Source organism: Somniosus microcephalus, unplaced genomic scaffold (assembly GCF_052327205.1).
Source record: "Somniosus microcephalus isolate GS21.2 unplaced genomic scaffold, FLI_Smic_1.0 unresolved_chr2, whole genome shotgun sequence".
In the NCBI taxonomy this organism is placed as follows: domain Eukaryota; kingdom Metazoa; phylum Chordata; class Chondrichthyes; order Squaliformes; family Somniosidae; genus Somniosus; species Somniosus microcephalus.
In genome coordinates, this window is record NW_028225180.1 from 51300204 (window position 1) to 51326428 (window position 26225).

A 26225-nucleotide genomic window follows, 5' to 3' on the forward strand; every position below is an offset into this window, starting at 1 on the left:
TTTGTTTTTTGCATCAAACTCACAATTTATTGGTCCCTATGTTTACAATTTCCAGTTTTGATGCTCACTAAAAGACCAAGAATATTTTATTCCTCCTACAAGTAATGTGGCTGAAATTCCGAAAGAGATTCCCAGCCATATATTCGATGTTAATTTTCAGTATTAAAATATGTCATTTATAGAGTTAATGGAGAAAAATCTTTTCCTTGCTTTGATGCATTATATTGTTTGTTATCTTGTTCATTTTTTAGTTGAAGGGACAGAATTGGTCACTGAAATCTGACAGATGTTCAATTTATTTAATATCTCATTCAACTTCCCAAGTAATTAACATGAAACTCGGTCGACGTAAAAACGTCTCCTCCACCTAAACCTGCACAATGTAGATCTGCTATCAATAAATCAGCCTCAACCCGTCTAAACGTCTGTGTGCTGGGTTCTTTGTTCTAAAAAGCTTTATTCATCATAGAAACCTCACAGGAGGAATGAGATTATTGTCCTCTGTATCTGCATCAAATCAGTTCAAACAGCTCTGCAGTCAGCTACTTTTAAGGGAGGAGTCTGTTTGCTACATTTTCTCCACCACTATTCATGAACCTGTTTTATTGCAAAGGACAGATCATTTCTCAGTGTATTTTTTCCTAAAATTGCTTTGTAGCATTGTTAAGAAGACATGTAAGGGCGAACTAATCATCTTCCAATCAAAATTAGTTCAGCAGATTGCAAACGGCGCTGTCCTTTGTTTGTCTTGTTATCGGGGAAATGATAATGTTGATATTTCCACTGCAGATCTTCTTTTACGATGTGAAACAGGCTCCTTCACTTGCTTTCACCAACCAGGATAAACACCTCCGTAATTACTCGGTATTGGTGGGCAAACAGCCCAACTCTGCGCAACAATTGGTTTTTCTCAGGCGATGCGGAAGATTTGTCAAGGTAAGAGTGCAAGATCAGGATTTAGCGCATGTGCGGAAAACCCTAAATTGTATCCTGCTTGAGGTGGGTATGACGGTGTACTCTGAGACTATGTCATCATACTCCTGATGACGTAGTCTCAGATAAAACACCTCAAAATGCGGGCCCATGTGACAGGACTTTCAGCATCAGCAGCCAATGGAATGTCCCTCGAATAAAAATCTCTCTGGTTGCTTTGTAACAGTTACTGTTTAATTATTGGCGTTGCTAAAGTCTGTAATTTATTGTATGTTTAATTTTGAGGTTCAATAATTTTTCATTGCGTTCAAGAGAAATTGATGGTTACAGTCTGACTGCAAACAGTTTACACAGCATGAAATGGAAATCTAGCTCCTGTGTGTCAGGCTCTAACTTTAAATTGACTGGTGTGGTTTGTAAGACCCCCACCCCACCAAGCACACAGATCTGTGGCCTTGTCTGTCAGTTTGGTGCCCCCCCCCCCTAATTCAACACCCTTTATCTTCTCTCGTAATCTACCATGTGGTACCTTGTCAAAGACTGATGTAAAGTTTATGGGAATATATCATTCCATACACCATAAGAACATAAGAAAAAGGAGCAGGAGTAGGACATTTGACACTTCGAGCCTGCTCCGTCATTCAATAAGATCATGGCTGATCTTCTACCTGATCTCCACTTTGATGCACTGTCCCCATATCCCTTGATTCCCTTAATATTTAAAAATCTATCGACCTCAGCCTTAAATATACTCAACAGCTGAGCCTCCACAGCCCTCTGGGGTGGAGCATTCCAAAGATTTACCACTCCCTGACTGAAGAAATTTCTCCTCATCTCAGTCAAAAATGTCTGATTCCTTATCCTGAGACTGTGACCCTTGGTTCTAGACTCCCCAGCCAGGGGAAACATCCTCTCTGCATCTACCCTGTCAAGACCTGTAAGAATTGTGTATGTTTCAATGAGATCACCTCTCATTCTTCTAAACTCTACAGAATCTAAGCCTAGACTCAATCTCTCCTTATAGGGCAATCCCCCAATCCCAGCATCCAGTCTGGTGAACCTTTGTTGCACTCCCTCTTTTGCATGTATATCCTTCCTTAGTAAGGAGACCGAAACCGTTCACAATACTCCAGGTGTGGACTCACCAGGGCCCTATATAATTGCTGTATGACTTCTTTAATCTTATCCTCAAAACCCCATGTCTGTTAGATCATCAAAGAATTCGCTGAGCTTTGTCAAGCGTGATCGTCCTTTTTGAATTCGGCACAGGCTACTTCTAACTAACTAACTCTTCATTTAGATATATGGTAATTTCATTCCTAATTGGAGACTCTTAAAGTTATCCTATCTCAGATGTTCAGCTAATGGGTCTGTAGTTACCTGGATTAGTTTCCTTTCCGTGTATTAATCTGTGCACTACATTGGCTGCACACCAGTCCTCTGGCACACACCCACACTCAGTAGAGCCCAAAAATATAACTTCTGTACCCTTTGAAATTTCTTTAGACAAATCCGCCATTATTGTAGGATATTTCCCGTCGGGCCCTGGCTCTTTGTCTTAATTTGTTTAATTAACTAAAATATTTATTTTACCCATCATAATATCACTCATCTCGCCCTCAAGTACAACAGAATTCGACTCCTCTCTGATTCCCTTCACTTTATCGAATCAATTCGAAGTACTTCTTAAACTCTTCTATTTTTGATCATCCTATACAAATTAACAATCTTCTCCTCTGAGGGGTCTCACCTGACTTTCAACAATTGCTTGTTTGCTGATATATTTAGTGATATAAACCAGAGTGGAGTGGGAGGAGAGAGCGAGGGCCTGAAGGGCAAAAGCCCAAGCCCTAGTGATGCTTGAGGTGAGCACCTTTGAACCCTTCAATGAGGAAACGTTGTGAGGTGTGGTTGTTCTAAGTGCAAGAAAATGTGAAACTTTACTGAAGTTATTATCAGAATTTGTACATCAGTTTTGCTGAAAAGTTTGTGGGTTCCGTCTGAATCTGGCTTCTTACACTTACTGCTTCTTTTGTTCTCTTTGGTGTTTCGCATATTTCTAAAGAAGCAGGCTTGATAAACGCAATGACGGTGAATTTGGTGCTCATAATGTCACCCCATGTTACTTTTATTGTTGCACCCTCTGTTTGTTTCATTTGATTAATAAACATAAATCACCATGGCAATGCACTCAGTGCAGCAGCCTGCCGTGCGCCCTAGTCATGATTTGGGATTATAGCCAAGTCGTTGCTCCATGCAATTGTTCACAAGAAGAATAAGTAAAGGCTGGAAATCAGTACAGTCACAGGGTCAAAACGCGAATCATCAACTTGGCGGACAAGCCTTCTGACAGCACAGTGCCAGTGCCGGGGTCGAGAGAGATATTGTAGAGATGGAGCTGAGTATCGTTGGCATACATGTAGAATGTGAGCCAAGTCTGTGGATGATGTCGCCAAAGGGCAGATGAGGGATTAAGAATCGATCCTTGGGGGATTAAGAAGGTGCTGGGAATGATAGGATAAAACATTGCAGGATGCGCTCTGGGTGCAATTGGATAGGTTAGGGTTGTTCCACAGAGGGAAGTCCAACTGAGCCGGACAAGGGAGGAGAGGTTTTGAAGGAGAATGGTTTTGTCGAGTGTGTCAAAGGCTGCGGAGTGATGGAGGAAGAAAAGGACAGGTAATGCATTGTGGTCAGTCACAGAAGCTGTCCTTTGAGAATTTGATTTGTGCCATTTGGGTCTTGTGCCAGACATGGAAAGCAGATTGGAGAGAGTCAAAAATGGAGTTTCAGGAATGATGAGAATTGATTTGAGAGGCGACAAGGTGTTCAAGAACTTTGGAGAGGAAAGGAATGTTGGAGATGGGGCAGTAATGGGCTGGGACAGAGGGATCAAGGGCATTTATTTTAAGGAGGGTGGAAAATGGCGGCTTTGAAAGGGCCTGGAAGAAATGCACCTGAGGAGATGGAACCATTTACAATGACAGCTTACTTGCGATGCAGGAAAGGAAGTTAAATCGTTAGCCGTTTCGTGGGAATGGTATCCAGGGAGCAAGAAATGGCTCTCATGGACAAGACGCTCTCATAAAGGACTTAGAGCAAATAGGACAGAAACAAGAAAGACCCGGTTTCCCAGCTGTGACAAAGGGAGCCTGGGGAAAGGTTTGGCTTGATGGATAAGGGAGCTAGGTTTAAGGAGATGGGTGGTAGTGGCGAAGAAAGATTTGTGATATTATTGACCTCCAGGATGATTCTGTACCATTTTTGGGTGTTGGCAGAGGAGAGTGATGCCGAAAAGCAGTTGAAGTGGCCCAATCAGTTCTGGCGATGGGTGGATAAGCCAGTTCTGTGCCAGATATGATGAAATCTGCGATTCTGAGGCTTGAGGAATTGTATACGGGAGCCCTAGCAGGGGGATTTGTGAGAGAAATGCGCTGTATAGGCTGGATTACTGGAAATAACTTGGAATTTGTAGAGGGTGCAATGACGTACGGCAGCCAGTGAAATTTCTTTTGTAAACCCGGATATCTCAGTTGGTAGAGCATCAGACTGTTAGTCTGAGTGTTCAGGAATCAAGTCCCTGTTTGAGCGCTGCTTTTATATCGCAATTCTCATCTCCACATTCGTGCTCTGATCCTTTAAAAATGAGAATAGTAACAGGAGTAGGCAATTTAACACCTCGAGCCTTTTTGATATTCAATGAGAGTGCCTTTGAGAGTTTGGGTAAGTGAGAGAGTTTGGGCAAGTGGGGTGTGAGGTGCTGTTTTTGTTCTGTTTTCGTCTTGTTCTTCCTGCCAGTCTCAGGATTAGCAAACATCATGGAGACAGAGCAGCAAGGCGAGGCCCAGTCGAGGCAGCCGGGAGCAGCAGCAGGTGTCGAGTCGGTGCAGCGCGGCGAGGCATGGCAGCCTAAACAGGCTCCACAGGCAACATTCCAACGGAGGTCAGAACTCAAAAGTGACATCACAGCCAAGCTGGTAGGTGATTAGCTGGTTGGTGAGTGCTTCTCCTTCCCTTTTAAACCTTTATAAGTTAGTAAGTTCAATTAAATAGAGGTGTGGTATTCATCATCTAGAATCGGGGCAGAGGGTATTTAAGAATAATAATAATAAATGTAATTAATTACATAGAATGGCAGAGCAGGTGATGTGTTACTGCTGCAATATGTGGGAGCTGGTGGACGCCATTGATGTTCACAGTGATCACATTTGCAGTAAGTGTTGGCTGCTCGAGGAACTCCGGCTCCATGCTGATGAGCTGGAGTACGAGCTTCAAACAGTGTGACTCATCAGGGAGGGGGAGAGTTACCTGGACTCTGTGTTCCAGGAAGTAGTCACACCAATTAGATTAACTAATTCAGATGTAGTCCGTGGTCAGGGACAGGAGGGTGTGACTATGAGTGAGGCAGGTACGGGGATCCAGGAGGTAGTGTTGGTGGAGCCGCAGCCAACAGGTTCGAGGCTCTTACTCCCTGTGGGGACGGGAACAGGGGCTGCAGGGAGGATGAGCAACCTGGCCACAGCACCGTGGAACGAGGGGCCATTCAAGTGGGGGGAGTAAAAAGAAATGTTGCATTGGTAGGGGACAGTATCATTAGGGTGATGGATAGGGTTCTTTGCAGCCAGGAGCGAGAGTCCCGAAGGCTGTGTTGCCTGCCCGGTGCCTGGGCTGGAGAGAAACTTGGAGTGGGAGGGGGAGGATCCAGTTGTTGTGGTCCATGTTGGTACCAACGGCATAGATAGGGCAAGGAAAGAGGTTCTGCTGAGGGAGTATGCGCAGCTAGGGGCCAAATTAAAAAAACAGAACCACAAGGGTACTAATCTCTGGATTATTACCTGAGCCACGAGCAAATTTGGCTAGGGTAAATAAAATCAGAGAGTTAAATGCGTGGCTCAAAGACTGGTGTGGGAGAAATGGGTTTTGCTTCTTGGGACACTGGCACCAGTACTGGGACAGGAGAGAGCTGTTCCATTGGAATGGACTTCACTTGGCCAGTGCTGGAACCAGAATCCTGGCGAAGCGAATAACTAGGGCTGCAGAGAGGGCTTTAAACTATTTAGTGGGGGGGAGGTTTCAAGAGAGCAAAAAATATAAGTATCATCGGAGAAGGCAATAGAGCAAGGTAGCAGTGGGGAATTAAAGACCAGAGCGTGTCAGGAAGGGACAGAATGTATAAAGATAAAGTTAAAGTAGTAAAGGTGTTAAAAGCAGGAATAAATTGTCACAAAACATATTATAAAGTTCTTTATCTGAATGCACGCAGCATTCGTAACAAAATAGACGAGTTGACGGTACAAATAACTACACATGGGTATGATCTGGTGGCCATTACATAAACATGGCTGCAAGTTGACCATGACTGGAAACTAAACATCCAGGGGTATTTGATAATTAGGAAGGACAGACAGGAAGGAAAGGGAGGTGGAGTGGCTATGTTAATAAAGGATGGAATCACTGCAATAGTGAGAAATGATATTGGGTCGAAGGATCAGGATAGTGAAACAGTTTGGGTGGAGATAAGGAATAATAAGGGGAAAAAGTCAGTAGTGGGCGTAGTCTATAGGCCTCCTAACAGTTGCAAATCTGTTGGTCGGAGTATAAATCAGGAAATAGTTGGGGCTTGTAATAAGGGAACAGCTATAATCATGGGGGATTTTAACTTTCATATTGACTGGACAAATCAAATTGGGCAGGGAAGCCTTGGGGAAGAGTTCATAGCGTGCATTAGGGATGGGTTCCTTGAGCAGTATGTTACTGAACCAACCAGGGGGCAGGCAGTCTTGGATCTGGTCCTGTGTAATGAGACAGGATTAATAAAAAATGTCCTAGTAAAGGATCCCCTTCGAATGAGTGACCATAACATGGTTGAATTCCAAATTCAGTTGGAGGGTGAGAGAGTTGGATCTCAAACCAGCGTACTAAGCTTAATTAAAGGAGACTATGAAGGTATGAGAGCAGAGTTGACTAAAGTGGACTGGGAAAATAGATTAAGGTCTAAGATGGTATACATGAGCAGTGGTGTACATTCAAGGAGTTATTTCACAACTTTCAAGAAAAATATATTCCACTGAGGAAAAATGGGCATAAAAGAAAAGACAGCCATCCGTGGCTAAGTAAAGTAATAAAGGATAGTATCCGACTGAAAACAAGGGCATATAAAGTAGCCAACTCTAGTGGGAGGATAGAAGATTGGGAAGCATTTAAAAGCCAGCAAAGAATAACTAAAAGAATAATTAAGAAAGGAAAGATAGATTATGAAAGTAAACTAGCAAAAAATATAAAAAGAGATAGCAAGAGTTTCTACAGTTATATATAAATAAAAGGGTGGCTAAAGTGAATGTTGGTCCCTCAGAGGACGAGACCGGGAAATTAGTGGTGGGGCATATAGAGATGGCAAAAACGCTGAACAAATATTTCGTATCAGTCCTTTTTTAAAAAGGGACGTAGACAAAAGTTTGGAAACTATAAACCAGTTAACCTAACATCTGTGGTTGGTAAAATGTTGGAGTCCATTATTAAGGAAGCAGTGACAGGACATTTGGATAAGCATAATTTAATCGGACAGAGTCAGCATGGTTTTATGAAGGGGAAGTCATGTTTGACAAATTTGCTCGAATTCTTTGAGGACGTAACTAACAGGGTGGATAAAGTGGAACCAGTGGATGTGGTGTATTTGGACTTCCAAAAGGCATTTGACAAGGTGCCACACAGAAGATTACTGCACAAGATAAAAAATCATGGGATTGGGGGTAATATACTGGCATGGGTGGAAGATTGGCTATCTAACAGAAAACAGAGAGTTGGGATAAATGGTTCATTCTCAGGTTGGCAATCAGTGACTAGTGGTGTTCCACAGGGGTCAGTGCTGGGACCCCAACTCTTTACAATCTATATTAACAATTTGGAGGAAGGGACCGAGTGCAACATATCCAAGTTTGCCGACGATACAAAGATGGGAGGGAAAGCAGTGAGTGAGGAGGACATAAAAAACCTGCAAAAGGACATAGACAGGCTAAGTGAGTGGGCAGAAATTTGGCAGATGGAATATAATGTTGGAAAGTGTGAGGTTATGCACTTTGGCAGAAAAAATCAAAGAGCAAGTTATTATCTAAATGGAGAGAAACTGCAAAGTGCTACAGTGCAAAGGGATCTGGGGGTCCTGGTGCATGAAATACAGAAGTTTAGTATTAAGGTACAGCAGGTGATCAGGAAGGCCAATGGAATCTTGGCTTTTATTGCAAGGCGGATGGAGTATAAAAGCAGGGAAGTCTTGCTTCAGTTATACAGGGTACTGGTGAGGCCACACCTGGAATACTGCGTAGAGTTTTGGTTTCCATATTTAAGAAAATATATACTTGCTCTCGAGGCTGTTCAGAGAAGGTTCACTCGGTTGATTCTGGAGATGAGGGGGTTGACTTATGAGGAAAGGTTGAGTAGGTTGGGCCTCTACTCATTGGAATTCAGAAGAATGAGAGGCGATTTTATCAAAACATATAAGATTGTGAGGGGGCTTGATCGGGTGGATGCGGTGAGGATGTCTCCACTGATGGGTGAGACTAGAACTAGGGGGCATAATCTTAGAATAAGGGGCTGCCCTTCCAAAACTGAGATGAGGAGAAACTTCTTCACTCAGAGGGTACTAAATCTATGGAATGTGCTACCTCAGAGACAGACAGTTTCCTAGCTGATAAGGGAATTAGGGGTTACGGGGAGCGGGCAGGGAAGTGGACGTGAGTCTAGGTTTGGATCAGCCATGATCCTATTACATAGATACATAGATACATAGAAGATAGGAGCAGGAGTAGGCCATTCGGCCCTTCGTGCCTGCTCCGCCATTCGATGAGATCATGGCTGATCCTTTAATTCAGTATCCCGTCCCCGCCTTCTCTCCGTAACCCTTAACCCCTTTTGCCCGTAGAAATATATCTAATTCCCTCTTAAATATATTTAATGAGCTGGCGTACACTGCCCTCTGTGGCAATGAGTTCCACAGGTTCACCACTCTCTGAGTGAAGAAATTCCCCCTCATCTCTGTCCTAAATGGTTTAGCCCTTATCCTTAAATTATGTCCTCTAGTTCTGTTCTCACCCGCCAAGGGAAACATTCCTTCTGCATCCAGTCTGTCTAGACCTGTCAGAATTTTATACACTTCTATGAGGTCCCCTCTCAATCTTCTAAACTCCAGTGTGTACATCCCTAAACTACATAGTCTCTCCTCATAGGTCATTCCCGCCATTCCTGGTATCAGCCTGGTGAATCGCCGCTGCACCCCCTCCATGGCAAGAACATCCTTCCTCAGATGAGGCGACCAAAACTGTACACAGTACTCGAGGTGTGGTCTCACCAGTGCCCTGTACAGCTGCAGCAAGGTATCCCTGTTCCTGTATTCTAACCCTTTTGCTATGAAGGCCAGCATACCGTTTGCCTTCTTGACCGCCTGTTGCACCTGCATGCTCGCCTTCAGTGACTGGTGTACAAGAACACCCAGGTCTCTCTGTACTTCCCCCTCTCCCAATCTATTGCCATTTAAATAATAATTTGCCCTCCCGTTCCTGCACCCAAGGTGGATAACTTCGCACTTGTCCACATTATAGTGCATCTGCCATTTATCCGCCCAATCGCCCAGTCTGTCCAAATCGCTCTGGAGCTTCCTGGTCTCTTCCTCTGAGCCCACCCCCCCTCCTAGTTTAGTGTCGTCTGCAAATTTGGAAATGCTGCATCCGACTCCCTGATCCAGGTCATTAATGTAAATTGTGAACAGCTGGGGGCCCAGGACAGATCCCTGTGGTACCCCACTTGTTACTGCCTGCCATTCAGAAAATGAGCCGTTTATTCCAACTCTCTGTTTTCTATCTGACAGCCAGTTCCCTATCCACGCCAATACTTTCCCCTTTATCCCATGAGCCTCAATTTTCCATGCTAATCTTTTATGTGGGACCTTATCGAAGGCCTTTTGGAAGTCCAGGTACACCACATCTACTGGCTCTCCCCCATCTATTCTACCAGTTACTCCCTCAAAAAATTCCAATAGATTAGTCAAGCACGATTTACCCTTTGTAAATCCATGTTGACTCTGTCCTATCCTGTCCCCATTTGCTAAGTGCTCCGCTATTTCATCCTTAATGATGGACTCCAGCATTTTGCCCACAACTGATGTAAGGCTTACAGGTCTGTAATTACCTGCTTTTTCCCTACCCCCCTTTTTGAATAGTGGGGTAACGTTAGCTACCCTCCAATCCATCGGCACTGTTCCCGAGTCTAATGAATTCTGAAAAATCATCCTTAGTGCATCCGCTATCTCTAGGGCCACCTCCTTCAGTACCCTAGGATGCATGTTATCAGGCCCTGGGGATTTGTTCACCTTCAATCCCTTTAGCTTCCTTAACACCATATCCTTAGAGATATTGATTTGCGTCAGTTCCTCCTTTGCCAATGTCCCTATTTTTCCCGATATCCCAGGGAGGTTTTTTGTGTCTTCCTTCGTAAAGACTGACCCAAAGTATGCATTTAGTTGATCTGCCATTTCCTTATTTCCCATTATATATTCCCCCGTATCTGACTGCAATGGACCAACTTTGGTTTTCACCAGTCTTTTCCTTTTGATATATTTATAAAAGCTTTTGGAGTTAGTTTTTATATTTTCCGCCAGCTTGTTTTCGTAAGCTATTTTGCCCCTCTTGATCATGCCCTTTGCCCTCCTTTGCTCTATCTTAAACTGTTCCCAATCTTCCGCTCTGGCGCTTTTTTTGGCTATTTTATACGCCCTATCTTTGGATTTTATGCTGTCTCTAATTTCCCCTGTTATCCACGGTTGAGTCACCTTTTTAGATTTCCTTTTATGCCAGATTGGTATAAACAATTTTTGCAATTTTGTCATTCTATCTTTAAATGTTTGCCATTGTTTATCTACCTCCAGTCCTCCCAGGAATGTTGTCCAATCAGACCTACTCAGTTCCCGTCTCATGGCATCATAATTCCCCTTGTTTAAATTCAGGACCTTAGTCTCTGAGTCAATTTCTTCGCTCTCCATTTCGAGTGAGAAATCGATCATGTTATGATCGCTCTGACCCAAGGGTCCCCGTACAACAAGATTACTGATTAGTCCCTTCTCATTGCACAGTACCCAGTCCAATATAGCCTGTTCCCGAGTTGGTTCCTCGACATATTGATCCAGATAACCATCCCTTAAACACTCAAGGAATTCCTCCTCCTCATTATTTTTACTGATTAGGCTAGTCCAATCTATATGTAAGTTAAAGTCACCTATGATGACAGCTGTGCTCTTATTGCACGCTTCTCTAATTTCCCTCGTGATGCCCTCCCTAACCTCTATTTTACTATTTGGAGGCCTATATACCACTCCTATTAATGTTTTTCGCCCCTCGCTATTTCTTAGCTCCACCCATATAGATTCTGTATTAACTGAGTTAATATCCTTCTTTTCAATTGCATTTATCCCCTCTTTTACTAGCAATGCTACCCCTCCTCCCTTTCTTTTTTGTCGATCCTTCCTAAATACTGAATACCCCTGTATGTTAAGCTCCCAGCCCTGCTCACCCTGCAACCATGTTTCCGTAATCCCAATTAGATCATAATTATTAACCTCTATTTCCACAGCTAATTCATCTACCTTGTTCCTGATGCTTCTCGCATTAAGGTATAAAACCCTCAGGCTTTTTTTATGCTCACATTTTTTATGAATTAGTTTGGCCCTTTGTTTTTTGTTCCTCACCCTTTTACCATTTATTTCTGTCTGCCTTTCACTTTCCTCTATTTCACTACATAGGTTTCTAGCCCCCTGCCATACTAGTTTAAATGCTCCCGAACTGCTTTATCAAAAATTACCCCGAGAACATCAGTTTCATCTCTGCACAGGTGTAGACCGTCCCTTTTGTATAGGTCACACCTACCACAAAACTGGTTCCAATGCCTCAAAAATTTAAAACCCTCCCTCTTACACCACTGCTCAAGCCACGTATTTAGCCTAACTATCCTGTTCTCTGTACTCTTACTAGCACGTGGCACTGGTAGTAATCCAGTGGCGGAGCAGGCCCGAGGGGCTGTATGGCCTACTCCTGCTCCTGCTTCTTATTTTCTTATGTTATTATGTGACCTAACTCTGTTTGATCCAGTTTCCTTAATACCTTTGGTTAACAAAAAATTATCAATCTCAGGTTTAATATTGACAATTGACCCAACATTAACTGCTGTTGGTGGAAGTGAGTTACAAATTTGTACCACCCAATTCCATGTTGAAATCTTTCCTAACTTCACTCCTGACAGCCTTGCATCTAATGTTTAGGCTGTGTCACCTAGTCCTAGACTCGCCAATTATCGTGAATAGCTTCACTCTAGCTACCCTATCAGTTCCCCTTAATATAGTGAATACTTCAATCAAATCACCCCTTAAGTTTCTAAATTCCAGTGATTACAATCTTCCCTTTTAATTTATCCCTTGTATCATTCTGGTAAATCTACACTTCACTCTTTAAACCTAATACTACCTTCATAAGGAGTTCTGTCCAGAATTGTACACCGCACTCCAGCTGTTGTCTAACCAGTGCTTTGTATAGCTGTAGTTTAATTTCTTCTCCATATATTGTAATCCTGTCGATATAAGTACCATCATTCAGTTAGCCTTTTTGATTCTTTTCTGTACAATTTAATGATAAATGTACAAGTACTTAAGTCTCAATGGACAGCCACTGGTTCCAACTCTTCACCGTTTAGAATGTATTCTCATCTCTCTTTTTTAGTGCTGAAGTGGATGACCTCATGCTTGCTAATATTTAATGAACTTGCCACAGTTTTGCCCATTCACTTAATCTATTAATATCTGTTCTAACTTCTTGCTTGCATCTAAACTGATTAAATGCCGCCTATCTTTGTGAAATCGTCAAAGTTGGATATGTGTCTCTCAATCCCTCTCAATCCCATCTTTAATAAAAATGGTGAATCGCTGAGGCCCCAAAATAGATCTCTCAGGGATACCACTAGTCATATCCTGCAAATTAACGTACCTGCCCATTATCCGTACACTGTGTCTCCTGTCGCTCAACAAATTTCCCAACCAGGACAAAAATATACCTTCAACTCCACGAGATTCAACTTTACCTAACAGTCCCTTATGTGGGACTTCATCAATGCCTGTTGCTCCGTGTCTACTAGCTGATAATGATTTGCGAACTGGGACTCACAAACCTCTTTGCTCCTCGACAGCTAATAGCTTCCCATTATTTAGAAAATACTCCGAACTATCTTATTTGGTTCCAAAGTGGATGGGGTCACACTTGTGCTCAGTGAACTCGATTTGACATAATGTTGTCACCTTACTTAGTCTGTCTCTGTCCCTTTGGTTACGTCCCGTTCCCATTTGCTCTATTACCGTGCTTCCTAACTTAGTGCGATCTTCAAATTTTGATCTACAGCGATCTACTGCTCCATCCAGGTCAATAATAAATATGGTAAAAAGTTTCAGATCCAATACAGATATCTGAAGGACCGCACTTCTCACATCTGACTGCTGCTAACGAGCCTGTCATTTGTGGGAGGGAGAATATTTCTGAAATGAAGCCAGTTTGAGGCAGCCATTCTGGATTTGTGAGAGAAATGCGCAATCCAGGCTGGATTACTGGAAAAGAATATTAATATTGGCCCAGAAATTCGGGTCTCTACGGATGACTACGCACGGGGTACTCACCCATAGGCTGAATGGAAGTACCGGTTTCCTGCATGCACTGCACATGCGTGGGAAACTGGCACTTCCGATCTTCTGAACGGGGTAGGTGGAATGCGCGTGCAGGGGAGGCTGCGCGTGCGCTTTGAACTCAGATTTTTTTTGCAGATTTTCATGTGAGGTTAAGCCTGCAGGATTTACACATTTAAAAAGCAGGCCTGCTTTTTACAAGGTAAGTGGTCAATTAATTAAAATTAAAACATTTTTTTCCACAGGTTTATTATTTTTAAATACTTTAAAGCAAGATAAGTTTATTTTTAGCCCCGTTAGAGTATAAAATAATTTTTTTCAAAAATGTAAACTATTGTTCAAAATAGTTATTTAATGTAATTCATAGTTTATTCAAAAATTGTGATTTAAAAAAAAAATGTATTTGAAGGTTTACTGCTATTTTGGGGCCCGTAGTATTTATAAGTTTTGACAGGTCCTTCTGTCAATCTTATGAATGGGCTTTTCCCTCCTCCGATTAGCTGCCCATGGCTCACGTGATCCCAGGGGACGCATCGCACTAACTATGCCCCGGGGACTGCGCAAGCACAGCGCACCGGCAGCTGGGCCAGGCCCCAGAGCAGAATTCCACGGGAGCCCAGAGCTCAACTGCCTGCGCGCAAGGTAAGTGCAGGTCGAGGGCTTGCACCCGCGGGAAGCCCCCGACCTGAATTTCTGGGCCATTGAATTTGTAAAGGGTGCAATGCTGCACGGCAGCCACTGAAGGTCCTTTTATGACTTTTGGCCAACCAAAGCCCGGATAGCTCAGCCCGGTAGAGCATCAGACGTATATGAGGAAAATCCCGGGTTCAAGTCCCTGCTCGGGCGCTGCTGTAAAAATCGCGATTCTCTTCTCCACATTCGTCTTCTGAGCAGCTGACAATGAGAATGGTAACTGGGCAGGCCATTTAACTCCGTGATCCTTTTTGACATTCAATGAGCTCTGCGACCTAACTCCTTTGGCATTTCGTTGCTCCAGGTCCCTTAATACCTTTGGTTAACAAAAATCTCAGCTTTAAAATATCTGCAGGTCACAAGTCAGGATTAGGCCCACAACCTCCCTATTTGGCTATAACAATTCTCTTTCGCACCCATAAGCTTACAGCATAAGTACATAATTTTAATTATATGCAAAATGATTACATATATATAATTCAGGTTACCATTACATAAAAATGATGATAACAGATTTCTACATTTAATTCATACACACGATTACAACCTCATTACAGATGATTGGAGTGGAGGCAGTTATAGAGTGGTGTTCCCCAGAGGTCTGTACAAGGACCACTGCTTATCTTGATATATATTAATGACTTGGGCTTGGGTTTACAGGGAACCATTTCAAATTTTGCAGATGACACAAAACTTGCAAGTATAGTGAACAGTGGGGAGGATAGTGATAGACTTGAAGAAGACATAGGCAGGCTGGTGAAATGGGCAGACACGTGGCAGATGAAATTTAACGCAGAAAAGTGTGAAGTGTTACATTTTCGTAGGAAGAACGAGAAGAGGCAATATAAACTAAAGTGTACAATTCTAAAGTGGGCGCATGAATAGCGAGACCTGAAGGTGTAGGTGCTCAAATAGTTAAAGGTGGCAGGGCAGTTTGAGAAAGCGGTTAATGAAACATTCGGTATCCTGGGCTTCATAAATAGAGGCATAGAGTAAAAGACCAAAGAAGTTATAATGAAAGTTTATAAAACTCTGGTTCAGCATGAGCTGGAGTATTGTGTCCAATTCTGGGTGCCACACTTTAGCAAGAATGTGACGGCCTTAGAGATGTTGCAGAAAATAATTCCGAGAATGATTCCAGGGATGAGGGACTCCAGTTATGTGGATAGACTAGAAACACCGGGGTTATTCCCCTTAGAGCAGAGAAGGTTGAAAGTAGATTTGATAGATATATTCAAAATCATGAGGGGTTTAGACGGAGTAGATAGAGAGAAACTGTTCCCATTGGCGAAAGGGTAAATGAACCAGGAGACACAGATTTAAGGTGATTGGGAAAAGAACCAAAAGCGACATGAGAAATATTTTTTATGCAGCGAGTGGTCAGGACATGGAATGCATTGCCTGAAAGGCTGGTGGTGGCAGACTCCATCGGGGCTTTCAAAAGGGAATTGGATAAATACCTGAAGAAAAAAATGCAGGGCTACGAAGAAAGGGTGGGGAAGTGGGACTAGCTCAAGTGCACCTGCACAGAGCCAGCACGGGCTCGACCGGCCGAATGGCCTCTTTCTGTGCTGTAAATATTCTGTGTTTCTATGATTATAGATATTGATTATTATAAGATATTAAATCAATATTCTAAAATCCAATTAATGCATGATAATCTTGCACCATGGCTTTACAGATTGTGGTCTTATCCAATTTTGTGGCTGCTGATGGCCCACGGTGTCTAGTAGAAGCTAAGTTTTGAGCTGCTAATTCTGTTCTGAATCATTTAGCAAGGTGGTCGTGCCACACAACACATTGGAGGTTCTCCGCAGTGTATAGACGGCACTTCATCTCAACAAGCACTGTGCAGTGGCCTCTCCTAAATGTACTGTCATGGACAGATGCATCTGCGGCAAGTAGATTGCAGTGGACGAGGTCAAGTAAGTTTTCCCTCGTGTTGTTTCTCTCACCAACTGCCCCAAGCTCAGTCTAGCAACTATTGTTATTCATTGATGGGATGTGGGCGTCGCTGGCTGGCTAGGCCTGCATTTAGTGCCCATCCCTAATTGCCCTTGAGAAGATAGTGGTGAGCCGCCTTCTTGAACAGCTGCAGTCCATATGGTGTAGGTACACCCACAATGCTGTTAAGAAGGGAGCTACAGGATTTTGGCTCAGCGACAGTGATGGAACGGCGATACAGGTCGAGGTCAGGATTGTGTGTGGCTTGGAGGGGAACTTGTAGGTGGTAATGTTCCCATGCGTCTGCTGCCCTTGTCCTTCTAAGTGGTAGAGGTCGCGGGTTTGGAAGGTGCTGTTGAAGGGGCTTTGGCGATTTGCTGCAGTGCATCTTGTAGATGGTACACAGTGGTACACAGATGATAGATGCAGCCACAGTGCGCCGGTGGTGGAGGGAGTGAATGTTGAAGGTGGATGGAGTGCCAATCAAGCGGGCTGCTTTATCCTGAATGGTGTTGAGCTTCTTGAGTGTTGTTGGAGCTGCACTCATCCAGGCAAGTGGAGAGTATTCCATCACACTCCTGACTTGTGCCTTGTAGATGGTGGAAAGGCTTTGGGGAGTCAGGAGGTGAGACATTCGATGCAGAATTCCCAGCCTCTGGCCTGCTCTTGTAGCCACAGTATTTATATGGCTGGTCCAGTTCAGTTTCTGATCAATCGTAACCCCCCCAGGATGTTGATAGTGGGGGATTCAGCGATGGTAATGCCATTGAAAGTCAAGGGGAGATGGTTAGAGTCTCGCTTGTTGGAGATGGTCATTGCCTGGCACTTGTGTGGTGCGAATGTTACTAGCCACTTGTCAGCCCAAGTCTGAATGTTGTCCAGGTCTTGCTGCATATGGACACGGACTGCCTCAGTATCTGACGAGTCTCGAATGGTGCTGAACAGTGTGCAATCATCAGCGAACATCCCCACTTCTGACCTTATGATGGAGGGAAGGTCATTGATGAAACAGCTGAAGATGGCTGGGCCTAGGACACTGCCTTGAGGAACTCCTGCAGTGATGTCATGTGATTGAGATGAATGACCTCCAACAACCACAGCCAACTTTTCCTTTGTGCTAGGTATGATTCCAACCAATGGAAAGTTTTCCCCTTGATTCCCATTGACTTCAGTTTTGCTAGGGCTCCTTGATGCCACACTCGATCAGATGCTGCCTTGATGTCAAGGGCAGTCACTCTCACCTCACCTCTTCAGTTCAGCTCTTTTGTCCATGTTTGGACCAAGTCTGTAATGAGGTCAGGAGCTGAGTGGCCCTGGCGGAACCCAAACTGGGCGTCAGTTAGCAGGTTATTGTTGAGTAAGTGCTGCTTGATAGCACTATCGATGACACCTTCCTTCACTTTGCTGATGATTGAGAGTAGACTGATGGGACGGTAATTGACCGGGTCGGATTTGTGCTGCTTTTTGTAGTCAGGACACACTAGAGCAATTTTCCACATTGCCGGTAGAAACCAGTGTTGTAGCTGTACTGGAACAGCTTGGCTAGGGGCGCAGCTAGTTCTGGAGCACAAGTCTTCAGTACTATTGCCGGAATGTTGTCAGGGCCCATAGCCTTTGCAGAATCCAGTGTCTTCAGCCGTTTCTTGACCTCACGTGGAGTGAATTGAATGGGCTGAAGACTGGCATCTGTGATGCTGGGGACCTCAGGAGGAGGCCGAGATGCATCATCCACTCGGCACTTCTGGCTGAAGATAGTTGCAAATGCTTCAGCCTTGTCTTTTGCACTCACATGCTGGGCTTCACCATCATTGAGGATGGGGATATTTTTGGAGCCTCCTCCTCCTGTTAACTGTTTAATTGTCCACCACCACTCATGACTGGATGTGGCAGGACTGCAGAGCTTTGATTTGATCCGATGGTTGTGAGATCACTTAGCTCTGTCTATCGCATTTTGCTTCCGTTGTTTGGCATGCAAGTAGTCCTGTGTTGTAGCCTCACCAGGTTGACACCTCATTTTTTGGTATGCCTGGTGCTGTTCCAGCATGCTCTTCTGCACTCTTCATTAAACCAGGGTTGATCTCCCGGCTTGATGGTAATGGTAGAGTGAGGGATATGCCGGGCCATGAGGTTGCAGATTGTGGTTGAATTCAATTCTGCTGCTGCCCCACAGCGCCTCAAGGATGCCCAGTTTTGAGTTGCCAGATCTGTTCAAAATCTGTCCCATTTAGCACGGTGGTAGTGCCACACACCACAGTGGAGGGTATCCTTAAAATGAAGACGGGACTTCGTCTCCACAAGAACTGTGCGGTGGTCACTTCCACCAATGCTGTCATGGAGAGATGCATCTGCAACAGGTAGATTGGTGAGGACGAGATCAAATAGGTTTCTCCCTCACCATCTGTTGCGGACCCAGTCTGGCAGCTATGTCCTTTAGGACTCGGCCATCTCGGTGCTACCGAGCCACTCTTGGTGATGGACATTGAAGTCCCCCTACCAGAGGACATTTTGTGCCCTTGCAACTCTCAGTGCTTCTTCCAATTGGTGTTCAACATGAAGGAGTATTGATTCATCAGCTGAGGGAGGTCGGTAGGAGGTTTCCTTGCCCATGTTTGACTTGATATCATGAGATCCTCCTGGGGTCCTGAGTCAATGTTGAGGACTCCCAGGGCTACTCTATCCCGACTGTATACCATGGTGCCACCACCTCTGGTGGGTCTGGACATACCCAGGGATGGTGATGTCTGGGACATTGGTTGTAAGGTATGATTCGGTAATTATGACTATGTCAGGCTGTTGCTTGACTAGTCTGTGGGACAGCTCTCCCAATTATGGCACAAGCCCCCAGATGTTGGAAAGGAGGACTTTGCAGGGTCGACAGGGCTGGGTTTGCCATTGTCGTTTCCGGTGCTGAGGTTGATGCCAGGTGGTCCGTTCAGTTTTATTCTTATTGTTTTTCGTAGCAGTTGATTACAATTGAGTGGCTTGCTAGGCCATTTCAGAGGGCATTAAGAGTCAACCACATTGCTATTGGTCTGGGGTCACATGTAGTCCAGACCAGGTAAGGACGGCAGATTTCCTTCCCTAAAGGACATTAGTGAACCAGATGGGTTTTTGCAACAATCGACACTGGTATCATGGACGCCATTACTAAGACTAACATTTAATTCCAGAATTAAATTGAATTGAATTATAAATTCCACCAGCTGCCATGGTGGGATTTGAACCAAATCCTCAGAGCATTTGACTGAGCCTCTGGCTTAACTAATCTAGTGACATAACCACTACGCCACTGCCTTCCCTATTCCCTTCTGGAGTCGGCCAATTCGGTCAGTAGAGGTGCTACTGAGCCAGTTTTGATTTTGGACATTTAGGTCCGCATCTCAGAGAACATTCTGTGCCCTTGCTACCTTTAGTGTTTCTTCCAATGGTGTTCAACATGAAAGAGCACTTCTTCGTCACTGATGGAGGCTGGTATGTGGTAATTAGCATGAGGTTTGCTTGCCCATGTTTGGCTTGATGGCATGAGACTTCATGAGGGCCGAAGTCAATGTAGAGTATTCCCAGTGCCGCAACTTCACGACTGTATACCACGCTGTTGGCACATCTTGGAGGTTTCTCCTACTGGTGGGACAGCACATACCCACGGATGGTGATAGAGGAGCCTTGGACGCTAGCTGCCGGACTGGGCTTTTGGCTGGTGGTGAGAGAACAATCATGAGAGTAAAAACTACTTGACCTCGTCCTCACCATCTACCTGTTGCAGATGCATCTGACCATTATAGCACTGATAGCAGTGACCAGCGCACAGTCCTTGTGGAGATGGAATCCCGTGCTAAATGGGATAGAATCAGATAAGACCTAGCAGCTTCAAGCTGGGCTCGGTGAGGCGCGTGGCCATCAGCTGCAGCAGCATTGAATTACACCTGAATCTGTAAACTCATGGCACAGCATATCCCTCATTGTGCTGTTACCATCAAGCCAGGGCCTTTGCAACCTTCTTCAGCCAGTATTGCCGAGTGGATGAAACATCTCGGCCTGCTCCTGAGATCGGCACCTTCACAATAGCCCAGAAATTGGTGTCTCCATGGGTGAGTACGCACGGGGTACTCACCTGTAAGCCCAATGGAAGTGCCGGTTTCCTACTTGCACTGCGCATGCGCGGGAAACGGGCACTTCTGTTCCCCTGAACAAAGGGGGTCAGAGGTCGAATGCGTGCACGGGAGAGGCTGCACGTGCACATCAAACTTAGGTTTTTTTTGCAGGTTTTCCTGGGAGGATAGGTCTCCAGAAGTTAGGAATGTAAAAAGCCGGCGTCAGGCCTGCTTTTTACAAGGTAAGTGGTGAATTAATTAAAATTAAAACATTTTTTTCCACAGGTTTGTTATTTTTATATACTTTAAAGCAAGGTAAGTTTATTTTTAGCCCCGTTAGAAAATAAAATTATTTTTTTCAAAAATTTAAATTATTATTTAAAATAGTTATTTCATGTAATTTTTAGTTTATTTAAAAATGTGAATTTTTAAAAACATTTATTTGAAGATTTAGTGCTATTTTTGGGCTGAGGTATTTGTAAGTTTTGACAGCTCTTCCTCTCAATCTTATGAATGGAGCATTCCCTGCTCCGATTGGCTCTCCATGGCTCACGTGATCCCAGGGGACGCATTGAACCAACTGCGCCCCTGGGATACCAAGCACTGTCGAACGGCAGCTGGACCAGGCCCCGGATCGGAATTCCACTCGGGCCCACAGCTCAATGGCTGGCGCGCAGGGTAAGTGCAGGTCGGAGGCTCGCACCCGCGGGAAGCCGCCGACCCGAATTTCTGGGCCAATGTCAGTTTCATCCAATTCGATTCACTCCATGTGACATCAAGAAATGACTGAGCGCATTGGATACGGCAAAGGCTGTGGCCCGACAGCCTCCGGGCTGTGGTGCTGCAGATTTGTGCTCCAGATCCAGCTGCACTTCTAGCCAAGCTCTTTCAGTACAACTACAACATTGGCATCTACCGATATAGTGAAAAATTACCCCGGAGTGACCTGTCAACAATAATCAGGACAAATCAAATTCGGCCAATTAACGCCTCATCACATTACTCTCAATTACCAACAAAGTGATGGAAGGTGTAGTCGCCATTGCTATCAAGTGTCCCTTAATGATCAATAACCTGATCATGGATGCTCAGTTTGGTTTCCACCACGTTAACATGGCTCCAGATCTCATTACAGCTTATTCCAAACATGGACAAAGGATCAGAATTCCAGAGGTGAGGTAACGATGATTGCCCCGGACATCAAACAGCATTTGGCCGAGTGTGACATCCAGTAGCCCTGGTAAAATTGATGTAAATGGGTTTCAGGGGGAAAAGAATTATCTGGCTGGAGTCATCCCTAGCAAAAAGGAAGATTGTTGCAGGTCAGTCATATCAGCCACAGAACATCGCTGAAGTATTTCCTCAGGGCAGTGTTCAAGACCCAACCATCAGCAGCAGTTTCATCATTGAACATCCGGCCATCATATGAACAGAAGAGTTCGGAGGTTTGCTGCTGATTACAGAATGTTCCATTCTATTCATAGTTCTTGGGATAATGAAGCCCACATGCAGCGAGAGCAGGATAACTTGCAGGCTTGGGCTGAAAGATGGCAAGAAATACTGCTGACAGATATATGCCAGGAAATGAAAAAATCCAAAAAGAGTGAGTGTAAACACCTCCCCTTGAAAGTCAACGGCATTACCATTGTCGAAACTCCCACCACAAACATCGTAGGAGACACCAATGACCAGAAAATTAACATGAGGAGCCAAATAATTAATGTGGCTGCAAGAACAGGTCAGAGATCGGGTGTTCTGCGGCGAGTCTCCCACCTCCTGACTCCGCAAATTCTTTCTCCCATTTTCAAGGCAGGAGTGTGATGGAATACTCGCCACTCCAGAAGCTCAACACCATCCAGGACAAAGCAGCCCGCTTGATTGGCACCGATTTACCACTTTAACCATTCACTCCGTCCACCACCGGTGCACTGTAACTGCAGTATGTACCATGTACTGCAGCAACTCACAAAGTTTCTTCAACAGCCCCTCCCAAACATGCAAACTCTGTCGCCTGGAAGGACAAGGATAGCAGGCGCATTGTGAAAAGAACCACCTGCCAGTGCCACTCCAAGTTACACACTATTCAGACTTGGAATTATATCGCCGTTTCTTCGTCGTCGTTCGGTCAAGATCCTGGAAATCCCACCCTAGCAGCACTGTGGGAGGACTTTCAACAAATGGACAGCAGCGGTTTAAGAAGGCGGTTCACCACCAAATTCTCAAGGGCATTAGGGATGGGCAATAACATTTGGCCTTGACTTAGCACATCAACATCCCGTGAGCAAATAAAAAAAACGTCAGAAGCAGTAATGGTAGCGATGATTCACCACCGATTAACATTTGAGAAGAGTCACTACCAGCAATATTAGAATCGGATCACCTGGAATAATTGTGATTAGGGTCTACTACAGTAATATTAGAGCCATGTAAGCACCAGTAATATGATCGTAGAGTCACCAGCAGGAATGTAACAGTAGGGGCATAGCCATTAATGTTAGAGTAGGGTCACCCCAGTCATGTTAAAGTAGAGTCACCACAAGTAATGTTTGAGTCAGGTCTCCCCCAGTCATGTTAGTGTACAGGCACCACCAATAATGTAAGAGTAGGGTCATCGCCTGTTTGTTAGAGTAGTATCTTCACCAGTAATGTTAGAGCAAGGGCACCACCAGTGATGTTAGAGTAGAGTCACCAACAGTAATGATAGAGTAGAGTGACCAACAATAATGATAGAGTAGAGTCACCACCACTAAAGTTAGAGTAGGGCCAGCACAATTAATGTTAGAGTAGGGTCACCACCAGTAATGTTAGAGTAGGTTCACCACATATAATGATAGAGTAGAGTCATTACCATTAATGTTGGAGTAGCGTCACCATCAGTAATGTTAGAGCCGATTCAACATCGTTCATCATCACAGTAAAAAACACATTTTAATTAGACAATGGATGAGTGACGATTTCACCAAATTAAGATGAGGCTCCAAGAAATCAACGCAGTGTCCGGGGGAATGTTTGCTTTGTCCTTCAGGGTTTATTGGACACGCGCAGAGTGCAGTCCCTCTGGGATTACTTTCCGTTAATTGATGTTAATGGACGGAGTTTCATGGACTGAGCTGTTCAATTTCTCCATTGGCGGCCCGGGCGCACTGAAGTTGAAAGTCGCTCCTTGTTTGTTAAGTGACTGTAACTAAAGCCAATTATTGTGTAACCGGATTGTCCCACCGGGGCACCGATTGATCTATAAAGGGGGAGCATTTACAGATCTCAGAAACACTCCAGTCGGAACCGTAAAGCAGCGCAGAATTCACACAAATCTTCAAAACAATGGTACGGCCAATAATTCTACAGATACGGGACATTTACTACCATATCCTCGCAGCATTTGGCATTCCCGGTAAGTCAATGTATGCTGTTGCCTAATACCTGTTGACTATCTCAGTGTTAATGTAACAGATTCCGAGAATGTCCACATTGCAGAGTCATTTATTCACAGGGATCAGTCGGTGAAAATCAGCGGCAATCCCAGTCGCCCGCGCGACCGCTGAGGCGCTGTTCCGGTCGCTGGATCGCGGGCACCGGGCGCTCAATGTTCCTCCCTATACTGAGGGAGGGCGAGGCTGATTCCCCGGCCTCTCCAACAGCACATAGCTCAATAAAGAATGTGTTGCTCAGTGCCCATAGTAAACAAGTAATTTAGCCGTTGTTCCCTGTCTACATTAGGTTGATAATAACTCGGACTGCAGAAACCTTCACCCAACAGGATATTTTGAAAGGTATTTTACGAAATAAATTCCACTCAGGAAGGAGCTCCCCTCCTCTCGGCAGCGTTTGAGTATAATTTGAACGCTTTTTTTTTATCGGAGTTGAATATTTTATTTGAAATGTATCTTTCCATTAATTGCCGTGTAATTATATTTAATACTTGACTGAAGTTTGCTGGACGGACGGCCGGTTTTCAGTCCCTCGATATTGAATGTTCAGTGATTTCATTCCTTTAAATAAAGTGTCTTCACCATCGCCTATGTTAATTAAAAAATCCGTGTGCTTAACGCTGAATAGGGACACATCTGAACATTTCCCCACAATAATCTGTGAGATTTATCTGAATGACCCCGTTACTGACCTCTTGTTGCTCCTTCTTATAGCGAACCTACTGACAATCGTGATTCTCTCCAGAGGAAACTGCGGCCTTTCCAAATGTATCTCTGTCTACATGGTGGCCATGGCAACAGCAGATCTACTGGTCATGATCGTCAATTTATTAGTGAACCGCATTTTACGTTATTACTTTCCACATACATTCCTGTCGTTAACTGCTGTCTGTAAGATCATTATATACCTGCAATGTGTCGCCCTCTATCTGTCGGTGTGGTTTACAGTCTCGTTCACATTTGACCGATTTGTAGCTATATGTTGTAAGAAGTTTAAATTCAAGTATTGCACAGTGAGAACTGCGGCCGCGGTTATAACAACGATCTCTGTCCTGATCTGTTTACAGAGCCTCCTCTATTGGTTTGCATTTGAACCTGAGCGAATAATTAACAATGTTCACTGGGGTTGCCGCTCCAGAGCGGAGTTTATTTCATCGCCTGTAGGTGTGGCGTTTTCCTGGTTACGTAGCATTTGTTTTTCTTGGCTTAGTTATGCTTTGATATTACTGTTTAATTGTTTGACAGCCAGACGTATTTTAGTGGCCAGTCGAGCCCGCAGGGGACTCCGGGGTCAAAGCAGTGAGAATCAGAGCGATCCAGAGATAGAGAGCCGAAGGAAATCGATCATTTTACTGTTCTCTGTATCGGGCAGTTTTATATTGTTGTGGCTGACAGCTGTCGTATCTGTTTTAACTACCAGTCTGATAAGCACCGTGCATTACAAAGGAAATTATGCAGCCCCTGCCTATATTGCCACTGAAACCGGATATATGCTCATGTATTTGAGTTCCTGTACAAATACGTGCATTTATGCAGCTACACAAACTAAATTCAGGGAAGAGCTGAAGCAGCTGATGAAAACTCCTTGGACATTTATTTGCAAAAAATAAACAATAAAACAAAATTTCTGGTCCAAACTAGACAGCAAATACAACGGTTTGCTGTAGTGAAAATTGAAAGGCATCAAAGAACAGTTACTTCACTTTTGTGTCTTGTGTTTGATGTCTGCTGCTTTCCCCTGGTGAACATAATCGATACCCGCTAAAACAGCGCACTTCCCGCTCAAGATCCAAAGAAAACAGTTATGACTGAGCTTCAGCAGTGGAGTAGAACATGTGGGCGTCAGCGTTAACCTGCTTACACCGTAGTTACTGGAATGAGACGCCCCAGTATAATTAATAGTTAAAGGTTACTTTAATGTAGAACCTATGTGATACAATCGTGGTTTTCTGTAATTCTGTAATGTTGGTGTGAATGTTGCAGGCGCTGGTCTCCCCATCAGACTCCTCCCCACATTGTCTCCTGGACCAATAGAACGGGGCCTGTCTCCTGATCAGTGTCTCATGATGGAGACAGTAGGAACTTGACTCGTCAATGTGACGTTAGACATCTTTGTTCACAGATGTTTACTTAAATCCCAAACTGGTCATCGAAATGTTGTAGAATTGATAACAGGGGAACAGATCATTTTAGCCAAAGAGTTCGTGTCCGCGTTTACACTGCACCCGAGAAAATAGTTCCATTCACCTTAAACCCCCTGATCTCAACATCCCATCAACCTATTTTTATTCATTGATATATACAATTTAAATTTGAAATGGACGTAATTTCTCCCTCTGCGAATTCCACAGCCTCGCAACTCTCCATGTAAAGAGGCTTATCCTGCTCGCAGTTCTAAATCACTTCCGTTTATTCCTTTATCTATGGCAG

The 26225-nt window shown here is 44.2% G+C and overlaps 1 protein-coding gene across 1 annotated transcript; it reads left to right on the forward strand.

The window, feature by feature from the left end:
• Nucleotides 1-917: 917 nt before the first annotated feature.
• Nucleotides 918-25419, forward strand: LOC147092630 (putative G protein-coupled receptor 139). Its single transcript, XM_085975654.1, has 4 exons — nt 918-936; nt 4732-4910; nt 24085-24137; nt 24424-25419. The coding sequence occupies exons 1-4, from the start codon at nt 918-920 to the stop codon at nt 25403-25405; spliced, it is 1233 nt and encodes a 410-aa protein (XP_085831780.1). The 3' UTR covers nt 25406-25419.
• The last annotated feature ends 806 nt before the right edge of the window (nt 25420-26225 follow it).

Bases quoted from the DNA above. Each gene is read 5' to 3' on its own strand.
- LOC147092630 (XM_085975654.1), top strand. The intron at 4,911-24,084 runs GTAGGTGATTAG...TGTCTACATTAG, and splicing joins GTGACATCACAGCCAAGCTG to GTTGATAATAACTCGGACTG. The intron at 24,138-24,423 runs GTATTTTACGAA...AACGCTGAATAG, and splicing joins CCAACAGGATATTTTGAAAG to GGACACATCTGAACATTTCC.